Consider the following 21,133-nt stretch of genomic DNA (forward strand, 5'->3'; position numbering starts at 1 on the left):
TGCTTGCTGTATACTCCAAACGAGGCCAGAAGCAACATAATGGCAAGCGTCTCAGCACCATTCATTGTCCAAAAGTCAACTTCCCCAAGGACAGCAAGATCGGTCCTCTGGAGACCAGGGAGGGGGAGCAGCAGCTCCCCTTTTAAGGATGTGTTTGATACATTCTTGACTGCCAAGGGAATCAAAGGGGGAGGCAAGATATAATGAGGCTGTAATCAGGTCAGCCATGATCTTATCAAATGGTGGAGAGGGCTCGAGGGGCTGATTGGACTATTCCTGCTCCTGATTTGTATGTTCATATTTACATTTGCAATGAGCCTCATGTGAACTTTTTCATATCATTTCATAGAATTTACAGTGCAGAAGGAGGCCATGTGGCCCATCGAGTCTGCACCGGCCCTTGGAAAGAGCACCCCACTTAAGTCCACACCTCCACCCTATCCCCGTAATCCCACTCAACCTTTTTGGACTAAGGGCAATTTATCATGGCCAATCAACCTAACCTGCACATCTTTGGACTGTGGAAGGAAACCGGAGCACCCGGACGAAACCCACGCACACACGGGGAGAACGTGCAGACTCCGCACACTCAGTGACCCAAGCCAGGAATTGAACTTAGGACCCTGGAGCTGTGAAGCAACTCTGCTAATCACTGTGCTACCATGCTGCCCACTTGAGGCACAAGCCCTAGCCAGCCTGAATCAATACCACAGATGGCCCACTCCCATATATGTTTGTAATCTATTAGCATTTGTATGTATGTCTCATGTGTTTCATTGCAAAATATGTTCATGTATTCCTTCCGAGATCCTCACATTAATCAGGAATATTTATCTGTCACACTAGCCTATTACATTTCCCTGTGATGCCATTAAATGGCGCTCCAAAAGGAAATCTCTAGTTTGACTTCAGTCATGTCTGACCAGAACACCACCCTGTAATGTTGCAGAACTTTCTGATCTTAAGGCCAAAAGTCTGTATGATTCCGATACTGTTATGTGCTATACTGCTATTAATGCATTGCCTGATGGCACTCAACAGCAAGCTTGGTGCTAACGCTTTGCTCTTTGTTGAAATCCATCTCCAGTTTCAATTGATACCAAATTTGGAAAGAATCGAACTGAGGCGGATCTTAAAAAATTCATTGAAGAGAAAGAAAAACTGGAGAAAGAGAAGGAGCAGCTTCGAAATGAACTGATGCAGCTGAGGAAACAGAGGAGGGAGGTGAAGGATGCCATCGCGGTTTGCAAAGGTACATGTCACCATAGGAACAGAATGTGGAAACGGGGTGGTGCTAACGCAAAGTGTAAAACCGTGAAAATGAAGGTCATGGGCGGAATGCTCCCATTTTGGGGCAAAGTGTTGTGGCGGGGGCAGGTACGCGGAGTGTTTCCCGCTGCGGACGCCGGCAGGAAAACACGCCAAATCTTCCCATCCCGACCTCATTAATTATGCACCCAGGTATTTCATGCCGTGTTCCTTGGCAGGGCAGACCTGGATGGTGTTAGTCTGCTGTTGTGTCCAACATCACTGACCCATTATTGAAGGAGGTGGATCTCCTGAAAATGAAGATAGACCCCTGGGAGTACTCAGATCGGAAGATGAACTTCCTAAGAATGAAGATGAATGACCAGGAACATTCGGAGGCTGGAGGATAGAGTCCCACCAGGGTAACTGATTTGGAAGGTCCACCTGCAGGTGCTCCCCCAAACAGTTGCTGCGGTGTTGCAGGTTGCAGGCGACTTCCATCCCGAACTCCAGAGGCAACTCCAAGCATTGTTCAGCTGAGCCCTGATATCTGCATGTCACGTTGTTCCGATCATGTTCCATGCCGGTGTGCTTTCCCGCCGGCATTGGGGAGAATCGGGTGTGTGGGAAGTCAGGCCTTCATCTGCATCCCATTAATGGAATGAAATGAAATGAAAATCGCTTATTGTCACAAGTACGCTTTAAATGAAGTTACTGTGAAAAGCCTCTAGTCGCCACATTCCAGCGCCTGTTCGGGGAGGCTGGTACGGGAAAATGAGGTTCACGCCAGCCTCTGGTGAGTTTCCCAACCTGCCGAGGCAGGCACCAGTAGAAGATCCCCCTGTATGTTAACGGCGGAGTGAAACAGATTTCTGGACCACTTGCCATATTCTCCCTGGATACCCGCTATCGACCCCACCGCCAGGTGGTTGTGCGAATTGCACCCTAACTAACCTCTAAATGATCTGATTGATTCTTGTCAATTCTAGTCTAAGACCAATGCCAAATTCACAATCGAAAAGCTGGCTAAAATTGTACAAATTGATCTGCTGCAGGAACAGCCTGCTTGGCTTCCTGTTTTTCTAACCATAGAATCAAAGCAACTATGCTTTCAGAAAGAAATTGGATACGCATTTGAGCAAAATAAACTTGTGGATCTAGGAGGAGAGAACGGGGAGGGAAATGGGACAGAACAAAGTGCTGCCATGCACTTGATGGGCCAAATGTACTACATGGTATTTTCTTGTCTAACGGCACCTGTGTATTCATTTCAATTGTCCCTTCGTAAATTGGATGTTTACTGCATTCTACAGAACAGGCCTTAAATTTCCAATTTCTCGGAAAATGCTTTTATTATTTGAGGTTAAGACTTCCCACAGAGGGTAGTGGGTGGTTGGAACTCGCTGCCGGAGGAGGTGGTGGAAGCAGGGTCGATAGTGACGTTTAAGGGCCATCTTGACAAATACATGAATAGGATGGGAATAAGACAATAAGACATTGGAGTGGAAGTAAGGCCATTCGGCCCATCGAGTCCACTCCGCCATTCAATCATGGCTGATGGGCATTTCAACTCCACCTACCAGCATTCTCCCCGTAGCCCTTAATTCCTTGCGACATCAAGAATTTATCTATCTCTGCCTTGAAGCCATTTAGCGTCCCGGCCTCCACTGCACTCCGCGGCAATGAATTCCACAGGCCCACCACTCTCTGGCTGAAGAAATGTCTCCGCATTTCTGTTCTGAATTTACCCCCTCTAATTCTACGGCTGTGCCCACGGGTCCTCGTCTCCTTGCCTAACGGAAACAGTTTCTTTGCGTCCACCCTTTCTAAGCCATGTATTATCTTGTAAGTTTCTATTAGATCTCCCCTTAACCTTCTAAACTCCAATGAATACAATCCCAGGATCAGCGCCGGCCCTAGGGTTGCTGGCGCCCCGGGCAAGCTGAACTTCGGCGCCCTTGGGGGGGGGGGGGGGGGGGGCGGGACCGGGGGGGGGGGGGGGCGGGGGCCGAGGGGGGGGGCGGGGGCCGGGGTGGGGCGGGGCCGAGGGGGGGAGCGGACCGAGGGGGGGCGGGGGAGCGGACTGAGGGGGGGGGCGGGGGAGCGGACCGAGGGGGGGCGGGGGAGCGGACCGAGGGGGGTGCGGGGGGAGCGGACCGAGGGGGAGAGCGGACCGAGCGGGGGAGCGGACTGAGCGGGGGGGGCGGACCGAGGGGGCGGACCGGGGGGGGGGGGGGGGGGGGGCGGACCGAGGGGGGGGGCAGCCCTGGGGGAGGGCGGCCACCGCGCATGCGCTGGTTGGCACCGGCCCAACTGCGCATGCGCGGGACTCGAGTCTCTGGCGCCCCCTAGCACATGGCGCCCCGGGCGACTGCCCGAGTTGCCGGTGCCTTGAGCCGGCCCTGCCCAGGATCCTCAGCCGTTCATCATATGTTAGACCCGCCATTCCAGGGATCATCCGTGTGAATCTCCGCTGGACACGCTCCAGTGCCAGTATGTCCTTCCTGAGATGTGGGGCCCAAAACTGGACACAGTACTCCAAATGGGGCCTAACCAGAGCCTTATAAAGGCTCAGTAGCACATCGCTGCTTTTATATTCCAACCCTCTTGAGATAAATGACAACATTGCATTCGCTTTCTTAATCACGGATTCAACCTGCATAGAACATAGAACATAGAACAGTACAGCACAGAACAGGCCCTTCGGCCCTCAATGTTGTGCCGAGCCATGATCACCCTACTCAAACCCACGTATCCACCCTATACCCGTAACCCAACAACACTCCCCTTAACCTTACTTTCATTAGGACACTACGGGCAATTTAGCATGGCCAATCCACCTAACCCACACATCTTTGGACTGTGGGAGGAAACCGGAGCACCCGGAGGAAACCCACGCACACAGGGGGAGGACGTGCAGACTCCACACAGACAGTGACCCAGCCGGGAATGGAACCTGGGACCCTGGAGCTGTGAAGCATTTATGCTAACCACCATGCTACCCTGCTGCATGTTTACCTTTAGGGAATCCTCGACTAGCACTCCCAGATCCCTTTGTACTTTGGCATTATGAATTTTCTCACCGTTTAGAAAGTAGTCTATGCTTGGATTCTTTTTTCCAAAGTGCAAGACCTCACATTTTTTCACGTTGAATTGCATCAGCCATTTCCTGCACCACTCTGCCAAACTGTCTAGATCCTTCTGCAGCCTCCCCACTTCCTCAGCACTACCTGCCTGACCACCTAACTTCGTATCATCGGCAAACTTCGCTAGAATGCCCCCAGTCCCTTCATCCAGATCATTAATATATATGGTGAACAGCTGCGGCCCCAACACTGAACCCTGTGGGACACCGCTGCAGAATAGAGAGATACGGACCCCAGAAGTGTAGAAGATTTTAGTTTAGAGGGGCAGCATGGTCGGCGTAGGCTTGGAGGGCCAAAGAGCCTGTTCCTGTGCTGTACTTTTCTTTGTCCTTTGTTCCTTCAATTTTTCTCTTCATTTTTCATTTTCTCTGGCGATCCACAAATTACAATCGAGTGCTGACTCTCCTGCCAGCTTTCACCGTGCGCCTGTTGGATTCAATTAAGCTTTCATTTGATGTTTTTCCACAGTAAAGAATGAGATTAGCATTGCCATGAGGTGGAGGAGCGAGTTTCTCAACTTGGGTGACTTTGTTAAGACATTTCGCTCTTGTCAATACTGTCTTTCACAATACCTTTTTGTTGAATAAGTTAAAATTTAGAAGAAAAAAAAACGACAAGGCGTTTTATATGAGGCAGTGTAATCTGTCCTTTGGGGGATATAAAAAAAAAAGCTTGATGGCCAGCAGTTTCAAAAATAGAGCCTTTCTTTGCCAAATAAACCACTCTTGAGTCTTCAAGCTTAAAGTAGCATTGCCATTCAATTCATTGATCCTGGCTCACTTAGCAACATAGAGACAGGAGTCCATTCTCCCCATCTGTTAGTCGTATCTTTCTATTTCTTAATCCCAAATGACTGCCCTTTTTTCCATGGAACCGACAATATGTCTCTCACACAGCAGCACTATGGAGTGTGATAAAACAAAATATGACAAGAGCCACAAAAGGGTAGAAGGTCAAAGGCAGAGAGGAGAGCAGAAATAATTGGCTAGTTCTCTCAAAGATCTGACACAAATCGTTTAGTGAGGGGCAGGGCAGGGAAGTTGGTGGTGGCTCCGGATCTGATTGTCTTTCAGAAATGTTATGTGAGGTTGTACAGGTCAAAGCCAGCTGGGGGAGACCAGGAGATGCAGGAATTTCTAGTTGGGTTGGAGTACCCGAGGCTAGGGAAGGGGAACAGGGCTACATTAGAAGGAGTGATGGGGAGCAGGAGATAAAGGATGCGATTGGGAGGATGCAGTCGGTGAAGGTGGCAGGGCCGGATGGGTTTCCGGTGGAATATTATAAAAAAATTCAAGGATAAGGTGGCACCCCTGATGGTGGGGATGTTTGAAGAGACGATAGGGAAGGGGGTGTTGCCATAAACTTTCCCTGTTGCTAAAAAAAATAAGGATTCGACGGAGTGTGGGTCGTATAGGCCCATATCACTTCTGAATGTGGACGCAAAAGTATTGGCGAAGGTACTGGTGGGTAGTGCCTCCCGAAGGTGATAGGTGAGGGTCAGACGGGATTTGTGAGAGAAAGGCAGCTCTTTTCAAATGTTAGAAGGGTATTGAACGTGGTTCTGGCACCAGCAGAGAGTGAAAACCGACCTGGCAATGTGGGATGGTCTCCCTCTGTCACTGGCGGGCCGGGTACAGGTGGTTAAAATGAATGTGTTGCCACGATTTCTGTTTATTTTCCAATGGCTACCGATTTTCCTGCCAAAGGCTTTTTTCAGCGAGATTGAGGGAAGGATTACTTTGTTCATATGGGGAGGGGAGGTGGCCAGAGTTAGAAAGGTGCTGCTACAGAGGGGAAGGCAGGCAGGGGATATTACTACTGGGCGGCGAATGTGGAGAAGGTGCGGAGCTGGGTCAAAGGGGTTGATTCCCATTGGGTCAGAATGGAGGAGGGTTTGTGCAGAGGGTCGGGATTGAAAGCACTAGCAACAGCGCTCCTCCCGATGGCTCCAGGGAAATACTCGGGGAGTCCGGTAATAATAGCTTCATTGAGAATTTGGAGGCAGTTTCGTCAACACTTCAAGTTGGGGGCAAGGTCAGGGGAAATGGCGATTTGGGGGAACCACAGATTTGAGCCAGGGAAGCGGGATGGAAATTTTGAGAAATGGGAGGAGAAGGGGATTAAGACACTAAAAGATTTGTTTCTTAGGGGTCGGTTTGCAGGATTGAAGGAGCTGGAAGCGAAGTATGGGCTGGAGCAGGGGGAAATGTTTAGATACATGCAGGTTCGGGACTTTGCCAGAAAGGAGATACGGAGCTTCCCGGTGGAACCGGCCTCCACATTGCTGGAGGAGGTGCTGACAACAAGGGGGACTGGAGAATGGGGTAGTGTCGGCGGTTTACGGAACTATTTTGGAAGAGGAGAAGGCACCATGGAAGGGATCAAAGCAAAGTGTGAGGAAGAGTTGGGAGAGGTTATAGAGGAGGGGGTCTGGTGTGAGGTGCTCTGGAGAGTGAACGCCTCCACCTCGTGCACGAGGTTGGGGCTGATGCAGCTGAAGGTGGTATACAGAGCATTCATATGTTTTGGTCCTGTCCAAAGCTAGAGGATTACTGGAAGCAGGTGTTTAGGGTCATTTCTAAAAGTGGTGCACGTGAAACTGGACCCGGACCCCCGGGAGGCCATATTCGGGGTTTTGGACCAGCCAGGGTTGGAAACGGGTGCGGAGGCAGATATCGTAGCCTTCGCCTCGTTGATCGCCCAAAGACAGATCCTGATGGGATGGAGAGCAGCCTCTCCACCTTCTGCCCTGGCGTGGCGGGGGGACCTGTTGGAATACTTGACTCTTGAGAAGGTTAAGTTTGAACTGAGGGGAAGGACGGAGGGGGTTCTACAAGTCATGGGCATTATTCATTGGGCACTTTCAAAAACTGGACAACATCGAACATTAGTTGGGGGGGATGAGTGGGAGGGTTGGGGGGAGGGGGTCTGTGGGTATTAAGAGTGACTATGGGTGATTCCTGATTCCTTTTTGTCATTTGTTTATGTGAACATGCGGGCTGATGGGTTGGTGGGAGGATGGGATTGTTGTTATTGATATGGGGATTGACATATTTGTTACTGATTATTGTTTATTGTTGGTGGGTATAAATTTGGGAGAAAATGTGAAAAAGGAGGCAAATAAAAATATTTTAGAAAAAAAAGATTTGACACAGACAAAATGGACCGAATGATCTCTTGTATGATTCTCGGATGCAGTAAATCAAGCAGATTGAGGGGAAATGGCAAACCCAGAGGCTGTAGTTGCCGAACCCAAAGTCATTGCAACCTCAAGTGGGATGGGAAGTGGGTTGGGAAATGGGATTTGAAATGGGATGGGAAATGGGATGGGAAATGGGATGGGAAATGGGATGGGAACACAGTTGGAACCACATGAGGCTGCTGGAAAGAGGAAGAATGAATGAGTAATTTAAGGGATAAATAATTTATGGGACGAAAACTCACAGAGCTAAAGTGGACTAGAACAACACTGTGATAAAAAAGGGGTGTTGGGTGCTGCATAGAAAGAGGGGTGGACTGATCAGAAGGTTAGTTTTAAGAACCATCTTAAAAGAGGAAAGTGCAGGAGGAAGGCAGAGACTTCCTGCATATCCAATGGCTGGCATTATATCATCAATCCCCACACATATTGATACTATTAGTTCTTAAGTAAATATCTGGATATATTTTAAAGATCCGGGGCAGAATTCTCCGCCCCCCCACCGAGATTCGGCGGGGCGGGAATCGCGCCGCACCGGTCAGCGAGTCCCCCGCGGCGATTCTCCGGCCCGCAATGGGCCGAAGTCCCACCGCTGACAGGCCTTTCCCGCCGGCGTGATTTAAACCACCTCTGGTACCAGCAGGATTGGCGGCGCGGGCAGGCTCCAGGGTGGGGGATGGGGGGGGGGGGGCGCAGGGCGATCTGACCCCGGGGGATGCCCCCACGGTGGCCTGGCCCGCGATCGGCACCGGGCGGGCCTGTACTGTGGGGGCACTCTTTTTCTTCCGCCCCCGCCATGGCCTTCACCATGGCAGAGGTGGAAGTGACCCCCTCCCCTGCTCATGCGCCAGTATGACGTCAGCAGCCGCTGACGCTCTGGCACATGCACGGACTTCCGCCAGCCGGCGAAGAGTTTTCGGCCCCGGCTGGCGGGGCACCAAAGGCCGTTCGCGCCAGCCGGCGGAGCGGAAACCACTCCGGCGTAATTCTCCGCACCTTTGGGGAGGCCCGACTCCGGAGTGGTTCACGCCACTCCGTCCCGCTGGGACCCCCCCGCCCCGCCGGGTAGGGGAGAATCCCGGCCCTGAATTGGTTTTGCATCTTTGGGTTACTGCAGCGTTGCATTCCACATCACCGCAGTCTCCATGCAAAGAATTTCAAATCCATTTGTCCTGCATTCCCCTGTCTATAGTGTCAGTTCCCTTTGTGCTATGTAGACACCTGAATCAAACCTCTTGTAGCCCCTTCATCTCCGTGGGCTGTAACTCACGTTTACCCAATGTCATGTCATTGATAGGTTTCTTCATCCCAGATGTGATGATATGTATCTGCATGCATTATTATATAAAGATTCTCAGCACAGCAAGGGTTAACGTGGGACTGGAGAGTGGCACCGTCCACGGTAAGATGTATGTAGTCACATGGTCAGAGAACAGTCTAGAAGAACACTGTCACCAGTTAGCCTGCATGGTGGGACCGACACCATGCAAGACTATACTTGCAACAGTAAATAGGTAAAGCCTACCTGTAAAGGTGTTTATGTTTAAACACACAAGCCTCATCAATGAGCCACCACCACAGCAGCATAAAGGACACAGACAGTGACACCAGGTAACAACCTGGTGAATCATTGTTAAACATCCTCCAAGACGAGTACATCCTTCCAAAGGAGCAAAGACATATAATGGTAGAGGAACCGCATCAGTTTGCACACATCACTGCCAGCCCAGTGGCCAACCTGAGAATCAGAGCAGGCTAGCTGCACATAGCAACAGCAAGACGGTGCTTTGAATTAAACAAGAAGAGCTAGGATTTCCATCGAGACAAATGATTGTTTGCATCTGTGCTGTGCATCAGAGAGGTTTATCAAGCACACCAACAAATGTAAATGGAAGCTAACGGATGAAACGAAAGGATGATATTTATAGAGTGCTGGGCTGTGCCAGTGTTCTGAAGCTCAGACTGTAAAAGAAAACAGCAATTACCAATCGCTTCAGGCTCTTTTCTTCACAGTGAAGTTTCAGGAACATACATGTTTATGTAGAATTTTTGGAGTCAGATTTGTTTAAAGTAAATATTAGCAAAGGATGATATTAAGAACCGTGGTGGTGGGTTATGATTTTCTGTATCAGATAGAGAGCAAAGCTATAAATTTAATACATTGCAATAAAGGAACGCCTTTGGTTTTCACCAGCAGGCAGCCTATGTTATAATGAGTCTTGTCTGAAGCATTAATTTCATTAAGAGATCATCCATTTACCCTGCTCACGATATCAGCGACAATTCAGATTGTAATCCTTATTAGACACCACTTACCTTTGAAGGCCAAAGCCTAGAGTTTCTATTAGTGATAGGATAGGCCTTAAACAAGTTTGTTTGACATCTCTTTGTCTGTTATTCAATAAAGCTATCAACCTGTTCATTTCTGGAACGCCTATTATTTGTTATAATTAATGGGAAACTAGTTGAAATTTGGCAATGATCGAAGAGACAGGTTTCAGTCTATCCTTTAACCCTGACTGGCTGTTGAGCAGAATGTGCGCTTGAATAGGAAGGGCAGATCCTACCATTAATGTATGCTTTGTCAATCCTTCCTTCGTTCTGCCTCGTTCCAACATCTCTCTTTCCATCATGGTGATATTCTAATCTACTCTTGCCGAAATTTACACCAGTGCTTGCCACAAGCGTAAACGACGACCTCTGGGCGCAAAATCCAGCAAGACTCAGGAAAGAAGGATCCCGTCGGTGAGATCTCATTTTCCAATTCCCCCTCCGACTTTCCTCCACTTGGCATAACAAAGGTTCCTGCCCAAGAAGGTTGGGAACCTCATTACAGTACATTTCAAAGTTAGCACTGGGTATTCCTGCACCCCCCTCCGCCACATTTGGAATTCCTCAGCGAGGTTTACAATTGCTTTTCAAAAATGAGAACAACGCAAAGGGAACATGCCAGGGGGCACAGAGATAAGTCTAGCCCCAAGGTGGAGAGGGGCATGTCCGGAGCTATAGTTATCTTATCACAGACCCAGGTGGCCATGAAAAAGTGCACCCCAATCTCTATAGAGTGGGCGTTGCTGGCTCTATTGGGCCCCGTCCCACCAGTGTGACAGTGTGAGCCACACCAGGAGATTTCTGTGCACAGAGGCTGAAAAGGCTGGTGAGAAAAGCTGGTTGTGCAGCCAGCCCCGTGAGCTGTGCAACCATGTGAGCTGTGCAGCCTGTGAGCTGTGCAGCCTGCGAGCTGTGCAGCCTGCAAGTTGTGCAACCTGCGAGCTGTGTAACTTGTGAGCTGTGCAGCCTGCGAGTTGTGCAGCCTGTGAGCTGTGTAACCTGCGAGTTGTGTAACTTGTGAGCTGTGCAGCCTGCGAGTTGTGCAGCCTGCGAGTTGTGCAGCCTGTGAGCTGTGCATCAATGTGCCGTGCAACCTGCAAGCTGTGCAACCTGTGAGCTGTGTAACACTGCGAGCTGTGCAGACTGAGAAATGCAACCTGCACCCAGTGCAACCCTGCGAGCTGTGCAACCTGCGAGCTGTGCAACCCTGTGAGTTGTGCAGCCTGTGAGCTGTGCAGCCTGCAAGTTGTGCAACCTGCGAGCTGTGTAACTTGTGAGCTGTGCAGCCTGCGAGCTGTGCAGCCTGCGAGCTGTGTAACTTGTGAGCTGTGCAGCCTGCGAGTTGTGCAGTCTGTGAGCTGTGCAACCTGTGAGCCGTGCAGCCTGCGAGTTGTGCAGTCTGTGAGCTGTGCAACCTGTGAGCTGTGCAGCCTGCGAGTTGTGCAGGTAGGGAGCAATGCAACCCTGTGAGTTGTGCAGGTAGGGAGCAATGCAACCATGTGAGTTGTGCAGCCTATGAACTGTGCAACATGCAAGTTGTGCAACCTCTGAGCTGTGCAGCCAGGGAGCTGTACAACCTTGTGAGCTGTGCAACCCTGCAAGCTGTGCAATCTGTGAGCTGTGTGATGAACATCAATTCAGTTGAGACGCTGAGTAGTAGTGAACCGATGCTTTAATAGACTAAAAGTGTGCCAACCTGTAGCTCCTCCCGCACTGCAAGACTGCGCCAGATCGACGGGCTTTATACCTCCTCAAAGGGGCGGAGCCACAGGCGGAGCCAACAGCAGCACCAATAACAACATTCCAACATTACAACAGCAACAACCAACAACAGGACAGCAATAATAGTAAGTATATACAACAGGGGAGATAATGATAGTAATAGAACAGTAGAACAATAGTGAACATATATACAACAGCCTTACGTAGCCATACGTGGCTCACCACATTCACCCCCCCTGTTAAGGGAAAAAGTCCGGCGGGGGTGAAGCGGACTCACAAGTTCAGTCTCACAGGAGGAGGACTTGTTCGCTGCGAACGCCTCAGCTCCGGCTACAGAGTGGACACTGGCGTCGAGACCTTCGGCTCCGGGAGCACATCGTCCGCACAACAGGGTTCCAGATAGGGTGATGACGCAGAGGCAGGGCTAAAGGACCCTGTGGGAGATGTTGGTGAAGGTGTGGGTGGGGAGGTGGCTGGGAGGGGCATGGTGCTAATGGGCGCGGGGGTACCGTGGGAGCCAGGTCCCGGAGGGAGACTGTGCCCTGTCGTCCATCGCGGTGTGCCACATACCCGTACTGAGGGTTCACGTGGAGAAGCCAAACCCGCACGACCAGGGGATCTGCCTTATGGCTCCTTGCGTGTTTCCGTAGGAGGATGGGCCCAGGTTTCGTTAACCAGGCCGGAAGCGAGACCCCGGAGATCAACGTCCTGGGAAAGACAAATAAGACAAATAGACGGTTGTGAGGTGTCTCGTTTGTGGCAGTACACAGAAGCGATCGGATGGAGTGGAGCCCGTCATGGAGGACCTCCTGCCAGCGGGAGACTGGGAGACTTGTAGACCATAGGGCCAGAAGGACGGCCTTCCAGACCGTAGCATTCTCCCTCTCCACCTGCCCATTCCCCCGGGGGGTTGTAGCTGGTAGTCCTGCTCGAGGTGACGCAGCTCATCACTCATAAAAGAGGAGCCCCGATCGCTATGTATATAGGCGGGGAAACCAAACAGGGAGAAAATGCAGCGCAGGGCCTTGATGACTGTGGCAGAGGACATATCAGGACAAAGGATTGTAAATGGGAAGCGGGAGTACTCATCAACAACATTGAGAAAGTACACATTACGGTCAGTGGAGGGAAGTGGCCCTTTGAAGTCCATGCTGAGGTATTCAAAAGGGTGGGAGGCCTTCACTAGGTGAGCCTTGCCCGTCCGATAGAAGTGCAGTTTGCACTCTGCACAGATTTGGCAATCCCTGGTCACAGCCCTGACATCCTCAGTGGAGTAGGGCAAGTTGCGGGCCATGACGAAGTGAAAAAGCCGGTGACCCCCGGGTGACAGAGATCATTGTGGATGGCCCGTAACTGGTCTGTTTGCGCGCTGGCGCATATACCACAGGACAGGGCATCTGAGGGCTCATTGAGCTTCCCAGGGCGATACAAGATGTCGTAGTTATAGGTGGAGAGCTCGATTCTTCACCGCAAAATCTTGTTGTTCTTAATCTTGCCCCGCTGTGTGTTATTAAACATGAAGGCAACTGACCATCGGTCTGTGAGGAGAGTGAATCTCCTGCCGGCCAGGTAATGCCTCCAGTGTCGCACAGCTTCCACAATGGCTTGTGCCTCCTTCTCGATGGAGGAGTGTCGAATCTCAGAGGCATGGCGGCTACGGGAAAAAAGGCGACAGGCCTCCCTGCCTGGTTGAGGGTAGCGGTCAGGGCAAAGTCAGATGCTCTCCACCTGGAACGGAAGGGATTCATCCACAACGTGAATCGTGGCTTTGGCAATGTCGGCTCTGATGCGGTTGAAAGCCAAGCGGGCCTCAGCCGTCAGGGGAAAAATGGTGGACTTAATGAGTGGGCGGGTCTTGTCCGCGTAGTTGGGGACCCACTGGGCATAATACGAGAAAAACCCCAGGCATTGTTTCAGGGCCTTGGGGCAGTGGGGGAGAGGGAGCTGCAGGAGGGGGTGCATGCGGTCAGGGTCGGGCCCTAGGACACCGTTTTCCACGACATAGCCGAGGATGGCTAGCCGGGTTGTGCGGAAAACACATTTCTCCTTATTGTAGGTTAAATTAAGGAGTCGGGCGGTGCGGAGGAATTTGTCTAGGTCCGCGTCATGGTCCTGCAGCTCATGGCCGCAGATAGTGACATTATCCAAGTATGGGAACGTGGCCCGCAGCCCGTACTGGTCCACCATTTGGTCCATCGTTCGTTGGAAGACCGAAACCCCGTTGGTGACGCCGAAGGGGACCCTGAGGAAATGGAAGAGACGGCCATCTGCCTCAAAGGCAGGGTATTGGCGGTCCTCCCGCCGGATAGGGAGCTGGTGGTACGCGGACTTCAAGTCTACTGTAGAGAAGACTCGATACTGCGCAATCTGATTGACCATGCCAGATATGCGCGGGAGGGGGTACGCATCGAGCTGCGTGTACCGGTTGATCGTCTGACTGTAGTCGACTACCACCCGGTTCTTCTCCCCGGTCTTGATGACCACCACTTGCGCTCTCCAGGGGCTGTTACTGGCCTCGATGATCCCTTCCTCCAGGAGCCGCTGAACCTCTGACCTGATGAAGGCCCTGTCCTGAGCACTGTACCATCTGCTCCGGCTGGTGACGGGCTTACAGTCTGGGGTGAGGTTCGTGAAGAGCGAGGGAGGGGCGACCTTCAGGGTCGCGAGGCTGCAGATCTTGAGAGGGGCAGGTGTCCCCCAAATTTTAGTATTAGGCTTCTGAGGTTGCACTGGAAATCTAAACCGAGCAGGAAGGGAGCACAGAGATGAGGAAGGACGTAGAGCTTAGTGTGCTCCACGCCTCGTATTGACAGTTTTGCGACGCAATACCCCCGGATCTGCACGGAGTGCGAACCGGAGGCGAGGGATATAGTCTGCGAGACGGGGAGGACCCGGAGGGAGCAGCACCTTACCATATCCAGGTGGATGAAACTATCTGTGCTCCCGGAGTCGAAGAGACAGGACGCCTCCTGCCCGTTGAGTTTGACGGCCATCATAGAATTTCGCAAATGGTAAGGCCGGGACTGGTCGAGCTGGACCAAGCTGAGGTAATGCGGAGGACTATCTGTGGCAGCAGCGTGATCACAACATGGCGGTGTCGATGATGGCGGCCCCCACAGGTCGCACATGGCGGGCCGCGTCGACGACGGCAGCCAAGATGACGGCCCCCACGGGTCGCACGCGGCGGATGACACGTGGAAGGGGTTGGTCCCGACAGGCACGATGCCACGTTGCAAGGTCTGTGAGCCTCAGGCCAGCCCTGACAAGCTTTTGATTTTGGGGCTTTGCAGCGGCTCAGACATACCTTCGCAAAATGACCTTTCTTGCCGCACTCATTACACGCAGTGTTACGTGCTGGGTAGCGCCGCCGGGGATGCTGGCCCTGCCCACTGAATTAACAGCAAGGCCCTCCGGAACTGGCCGGCAGCCGCGCGGCGCAGGAGTGAGGTACGCCTGGGTCGGGTGATGGCTTCGCCTCTGACGTCCCCGAGGATGCCGCGTGGTCGGACGGGAAGGCCTCGAGGCTCTGGAAAGCCACTTCTAATGAGGTAGCCAGCTTCACTGTCACATCGAGGTCGAGAGCCCCTTTTTCGAGGAGGCGCTGCCGGATATAGCTGGACCGAACTCCAGCCACATAAGTGTCCTGAATCATTAGCTCCGAATGCTCTGATGCAGAGACCGCCCGGCAGTTACAACTGCAGGCGAGTACTCTCAATTCACGAAGCTATTCTGCGAGCGACTCACCCTGGCGCTAATGCCGTGTGGTCAGGAGGTGTTGAGCGAGAACCTCGTTGACCAGCCTCACAAACTGTACCTTGAGTAAGTCTACAGCCTCCGTATACGAGGCCGCGTCCCTGGTTAACTGGAAGATCCTGTGGCTCACCCGGGCGTTGAGGAGACGCTGTTTGAGTGCCGGGGAAACCACAGCAGTCGAGGTCGGCCTCGAAGCAACTGAGCCAATGCTCAGATAACCGTCACTTCAGCGGCCTGCGGGTCCGGTTCGAGACGTTCAGGTTTGAGGGCAGCATCCATTATTTAGTCTATTAAATTGATGGACATCAATTCAGTCGAGACGCTGAGTAGTAGTGAACCGATGCTTTAATAGACTAAATGTGTGCCAACCTGTAGCCCCTCCCACACTTGAAGACTGCCCCAGATCGACGGGCTTTATACCTCCTCAGAGGGGCGGAGCCACAGGCGGAGCCAACAGCAGCAACAACAACATTCCAACATTACAACAGCAACAACCAATAACAGAACAGCAATAATAGTAAGTATATATAACAGTGGAGATAATGATAGTAGTAGAACAATAGTGAACATATATACAAAAGCTTTTCGTAGCCATACGTGGCTCACTACACTGTGCAACCCTGCAAGCTGTGCAGCTTGTGAGCTATGCAACCTGCGAGCTCTGCAACATTGCGAGCTGTGCAGCTTCTGAGCTGTGCAGCCTGCGAGCCGTGCAACCCTGTGCCCTGTGCAACCCTGTGAGCTGTGCAGCACCGTGCTGTGCAACCCTGTGAGCTGTGCGGCCTATGAGCTGTGCGGCCTGCGAGTTGTGCAACCCTGCGAGTTGTGCAACCATGCGAGCCGTGCAGACTGTGAGCTGTGCAATCCTGCGAGCTAGCCGTGCAGACTGCGAGCTGTGCGCTGTGCAACCATGCGAGCCGTGCAGACTGTGAACTGTGAAATCCTGCGAGCTAGCCGTGCAGACTGCGAGCTGTGCGCTGTGCAACCATGCGAGCCGTGCAGACTGTGAGCTGTGCAATCCTGCGAGCTAGCCGTGCAGACTGCGAGCTGTGCGCTGTGCAATCTGCGAGCTGTGCAACCATGCGAGCTCTGCAGCCATGCAAGCTGTGCAACATTGCGAACTGTGCAGCCTTCGAGCTGTGCAATCTGTGAGCTGTGCAGCCGCTGAGGCTTCAGATTGCAACAGAGTCCTGTTCGATAGCGTGGTCTTTCTCGGCGCTGTGAGCCTGGGAAACACCCGGCTAAACGCCCTCGACACTGATCTCTGTTGGAATGCGGATAGATCGCGATTTGCTCTCTCCAGACCTGCTGAGTTTATCTAACATTTTCTGTTTCTATTTCAGATTTCCAGCATCCTCGGTATTTTGCTTTTATTTTAGATTACCTGGGCATTACCTCACAATGAGGGCCTCGGTGTGCGCGAGTTGGCTGCTGCATTTGTACAATAATGGCTATACTTCAAAAACACTTTTGTAATGTTTTAGTACAACATGGGCAGAATAATCATTTGCTGTTGGTAAATATTTCAGATAAACAAGTGCTTTGCACTCAGGAGGAGAGGCTACGGCAGATCGAAGAAGAATGCAAATCAAAGGAAAACAACAGGGTTGACCTGGAACTGAAGCTGGTAACGGTGAAGGAGAATTTGAAAAAAGCTGAGTCAGGACCAGTAACGTTGGGAACAATGGTGGATGCTAGTCATTTCGACAATCTAACCGCAAACGTGCGTTACAGTTTGAATCAACTAAATTAACCTTAATAACAAATTGTTGGCCATTAACGATTCATTAATCTAGGGCAGCATGGTGGCACAGTGGTTAGCACTGCTGCCTCACAGCGCTGAGGTCCCAGGTTCGATTCTGGTTCTGGGTCACTGTCCGTGTGCAGTTTGCACATTCTCCCTGTGTTTGCGTGGGTTTAGCCCCCATAACACAAAGATGTGCAGGGTAGGTGGATTGGCTACACTAAATTGCTCCTTAATTGGGAAAAAATGAATAGGATACTCTATAAGAAAAAAAAACAATTCATTCATCACCATTTCACAATTATCAATAGTTTTTTTTCACATCCTGCTCTTTTAATGATTTGCTATTAAAGGGGGTTGTTTGTCATCTGTTAGTACTGCTGTGTGAAGCAAAATTTCAGTCTGTTGATGTTGAAGAGCAGCTGGTGTTTTCTGTGCTGTGTTGGTGAAATGTGTTTTACGTAGTCGGTCAGCATTTTCAGGGAAGTGTTTACATATCTGTTTTTGCAAACACTCGGGGGTCTCCCCATGCTCCAAGCCTTGGCACAGCTTCAAGCGACTGAATGCTGCAGCACACCGCAATTTCTTGGAAGGACTGGAGTCCTGCCCAGAGATTGCCACGTCATCCAATCCTGCGTATCAGGCAGAAGAAGGAACTGGGAGAGACGAGGAGAGTGGCTGTGGATGATGGGTTACGGAAACATAAATCGAGGAACCGGGGAGGGAGGCAAGTCTGATTTGAGGGTCGGAGCTGTGATCAGTGTACAATTTGAATTGAGGAGAAAGAAAGAGACGGAGGAGACGTGTCAACATTCCAGGGATTGAGGTGTAAATATAATAATGGCAGTGGACAGATTTTTATTGAGACTATTGGTCAGTTTTTGTGTATCTTTCGCAGCTTGTGTTCGCATTTCTAGTATGGCAGGGAGAAGGAATATGTGAGTTTGGTCACTTGACAAGCAATAGGTTAGACTTATGGATGCAGTGAGCTCCCACCAGTCTGACTTATTAAGGGAAATTTTAATTTTGCTTGCAGTGAGGAGGATTCATGAGAGAGAAACGTACATAAATAAATAAGGTGCAGGTCCCTTCACAAGGTTTAATCCTAAATCGGTATGCTTTCTGCAGGTTAAGCCCTCCAATCTAAGTACCAGTCCCGACAACTCACCTGTGAACTCTGCTGCAGCCTTGAAGAACAGACCATTATCTATTATGCAGTCAGGAAAGGGGACTGTCCTACAAAAAGCAAAGGTTTGCTTCAGCACCTTGAAACACATTGATAACCTCAAGATTTCTAACTAATAAATCAATATAATTTACAACTATTACCATTTTGTTTCTGCTAGGAATGGGAAAAGAAAGCTACCAGCTAGAAAATATTTTGAACGAGGGTGGACTATGAAAGCAAAAGCCTTTGGAACTTTTCTGCATCTACTCATGGAAGATGGATATACAAAGCCACTAGTACTTGGCACACTTTTTCATATACGACAGCTTCTTCTGCCCCAGTCATCAACGGGAACTCACACACTAACATCATGGGCCATTACTACAAAGCATCTGAAGATATTGGAGGTTCTTCATTTCATCGTTGAAAATTATATGCTTAAGAAAACTGTGGGTATGACTTCCAGTCAGGTTTAACGTTGCGCAAATAAATAGTCGAACGTCATTCAGTGCAACAAATGCCAGATTTTCCTTTGGTGCTTACAAATCTTACAAGAAAAAGGAACATTTGGCCTGCAAGTTAAAAATTCCTCTTTATTAAACATTCTTATATGATGATGCCATGAGAAAGGAATCAGTTGAGTAATATGAAAGATGGCAACGAACCCTCCTGTTTCTAAGTATTCAAACAAATTTAGAACAATAATGATAACTTAAGGCTGAAAGATCAAGTTCCAGTTTAACTCCCATCAGTTTTGACATTTCAGAGGCAATACCTGCAATGACCTGCTCTTGTTGGACTGCCAGACACAGCTCTCCATTGGCGTAGAGTAACACCAGGTCAGAACTGTCCTGCCTGTGGGAATCCCTCTCATTGAGTGGTTGCGAACAAGAATAGCATTGAAGTCAGTGACAGAGGCAAAAATTGTCTGTCACAGATCAAACAGGATATTTTGTCCATGGCTTGTGGTATCTAGATGGGGTGGAAACGAAGAAATTTTCTTTCCCCAGAAACAAAAGAGATTCACAAAAGCAAAACACACTCCGACTGAACCAAACTATGTAAAAACAAAAATTCACAAAGGCAACCTCCTGTCATCTTTGATACTACCCAGCTGGCTGTATTCCCAGCAGCTCAGTCTCTCTCGCATTAATTCCGTTCAGAATCAGGAATTTCTAGCATGCAATCCAGGAATCTCCGATGGTATTGCCTCTTTTAAAAATTGTGATTTCTTTATTCTCTCTTTGCAACGTTGTAAATACATACACTTACTTGTGAACAGTTATGAAAGCACATTTGTTATATACCAGTAACAGAAATATAAAATGAGAATTAGTTATGCCAGATTTCCTGAAATAAATAATATTTTTCCCCTTAATCTAATTCTGCAGTTGGTGTAATTAATTCAGCAAGTGTTGCATGTAGTTTAAACACAGTGGATTATGAATCTCAAGTAAATTCAATATCATATGTGTGTGTGACAATGCCAGTTGAGTGATGCTATGAATACATTTTTCATTTGCATAATTGTTTTGTTTACTAGGCTGGTTTAGCACACTGGGCTAAATTGCTGGCTTTGAAAGCAGGCCAGCAGCACGGTTCAATTCCCGTACCAGCCTCCCTGAACAGGCGCCGGAATTTTGCGACTAAGGGCTTTTCACAGTACCTTGATTTGAAGCCTACTTGTGACAATAAGCGATTTTCATTTCATTTTCATTTCATTGCACTTATTCCATTTAATTGGATAATGGGACTCATTCCCTGCTGGCTTATCTCTGCAGTTATTGCATTTAGAATTTCTTTCAGTGTACATTGCCAACTGAGCTTCATCAGGCAGGGCAATATAAATGAGAGCTTTCCATTTTAGAAAGATGTGCTCACTTCTGTTTTTCTTTATTCAATAGATTGAGAATAACGCCTTGCATGTATGTGGCACCTTTCACAGAGCAAGCTGTCTCAAGGTTCTTCACAGAAGCAGTGTGAAATACAATTTGACACGAGGCAATAATAGGACAGATTTGGTCAAAAATGTGGACTTTGAGGAGAGTATTAAAGGATAAAAGGGAGATGGATGTAGAGGGTCGGAGGTAGGGGGGTGTTGAGGGGTTCGGGAGGTAATAGCAGAGCTCAAGGCCGAGGCAGTGAAGGTACAGCCACCAATGGTGGAACAATTCAATTCAGGAATACACAAGAGGGTAGAATTTGAGGAGCACTGGTATCTCGGAGGGCAGTGGGACTGGAGACGATAACCGAGACAGAAAGGAGTGAGGCCACAGAGGCGTGGCTTTCCTCCGGGTGCTCCGGTTTACTCCCACAAGTCCCGAAAGTCGTGCTTGTTAGGTGAATTGGACATCCTGAATTCTCCCTCAGTATACCCGAGCAGGCGCCGGAGTGTGGCGACTAGGGGATTTTCACAGTGACTTCATTGCAGTCTTAATGTAAGCCTTCTTGTGACACTAAAAACATTATTATTATTTGAAAGCATGGATGAGAAATTTTAAATCACGGTAATGCCAGTTGGGAGTCAGTATAAGTCAATGAGGACAGGAGTGATGAGTGGAAGTTGGTGCAAGTTGTGGGCAGCTCAAATTTTGCGTGCACTCAAATTTACAGAGCGAGCAAGATAGGTAGCCAGCCAGGAGGCCATTGCAATAGTTAAGCACGGACTGAGGGCAGCACAGTAGCACAGGGGTAGCACGGTAGCACAGTTGCTTCACAGCTCCAGGGTCCCAGGTTCAATTCCTGGCATGGGTCACTGTCTGTGTGGAGTCTGCACGTTCTCACCGTTTCTGCGTGTGTTTCCTCCGGGTGCTCCAGTTTCC

The 21,133-nt window shown here is 50.0% G+C and overlaps 1 protein-coding gene across 4 annotated transcripts in view; it reads left to right on the forward strand.

The window, feature by feature from the left end:
• The window catches only part of afap1l2 (actin filament associated protein 1-like 2), a 251,042-nt gene extending 231,348 nt beyond the window's left edge, over positions 1-19,694 (forward strand). For all 4 annotated transcript variants that reach the window (XM_038822031.1, XM_038822029.1, XM_038822030.1 and 1 more), the window contains 4 exons: positions 1,088-1,252; positions 16,929-17,122; positions 18,272-18,394; positions 18,490-19,694. In XM_038822031.1, coding sequence (XP_038677959.1) covers positions 1,088-1,252; positions 16,929-17,122; positions 18,272-18,394; positions 18,490-18,516 — 509 coding nt within the window. In that variant the 3' untranslated portion in view covers positions 18,517-19,694. The remainder of the gene's footprint in view (positions 1-1,087; positions 1,253-16,928; positions 17,123-18,271; positions 18,395-18,489) is intronic.
• Positions 19,695-21,133: the final 1,439 nt, after the last annotated feature.

The sequence above is a fragment of the Scyliorhinus canicula genome, chromosome 16 (genome assembly GCF_902713615.1).
Source record: "Scyliorhinus canicula chromosome 16, sScyCan1.1, whole genome shotgun sequence".
NCBI lineage: Eukaryota > Metazoa > Chordata > Chondrichthyes > Carcharhiniformes > Scyliorhinidae > Scyliorhinus > Scyliorhinus canicula.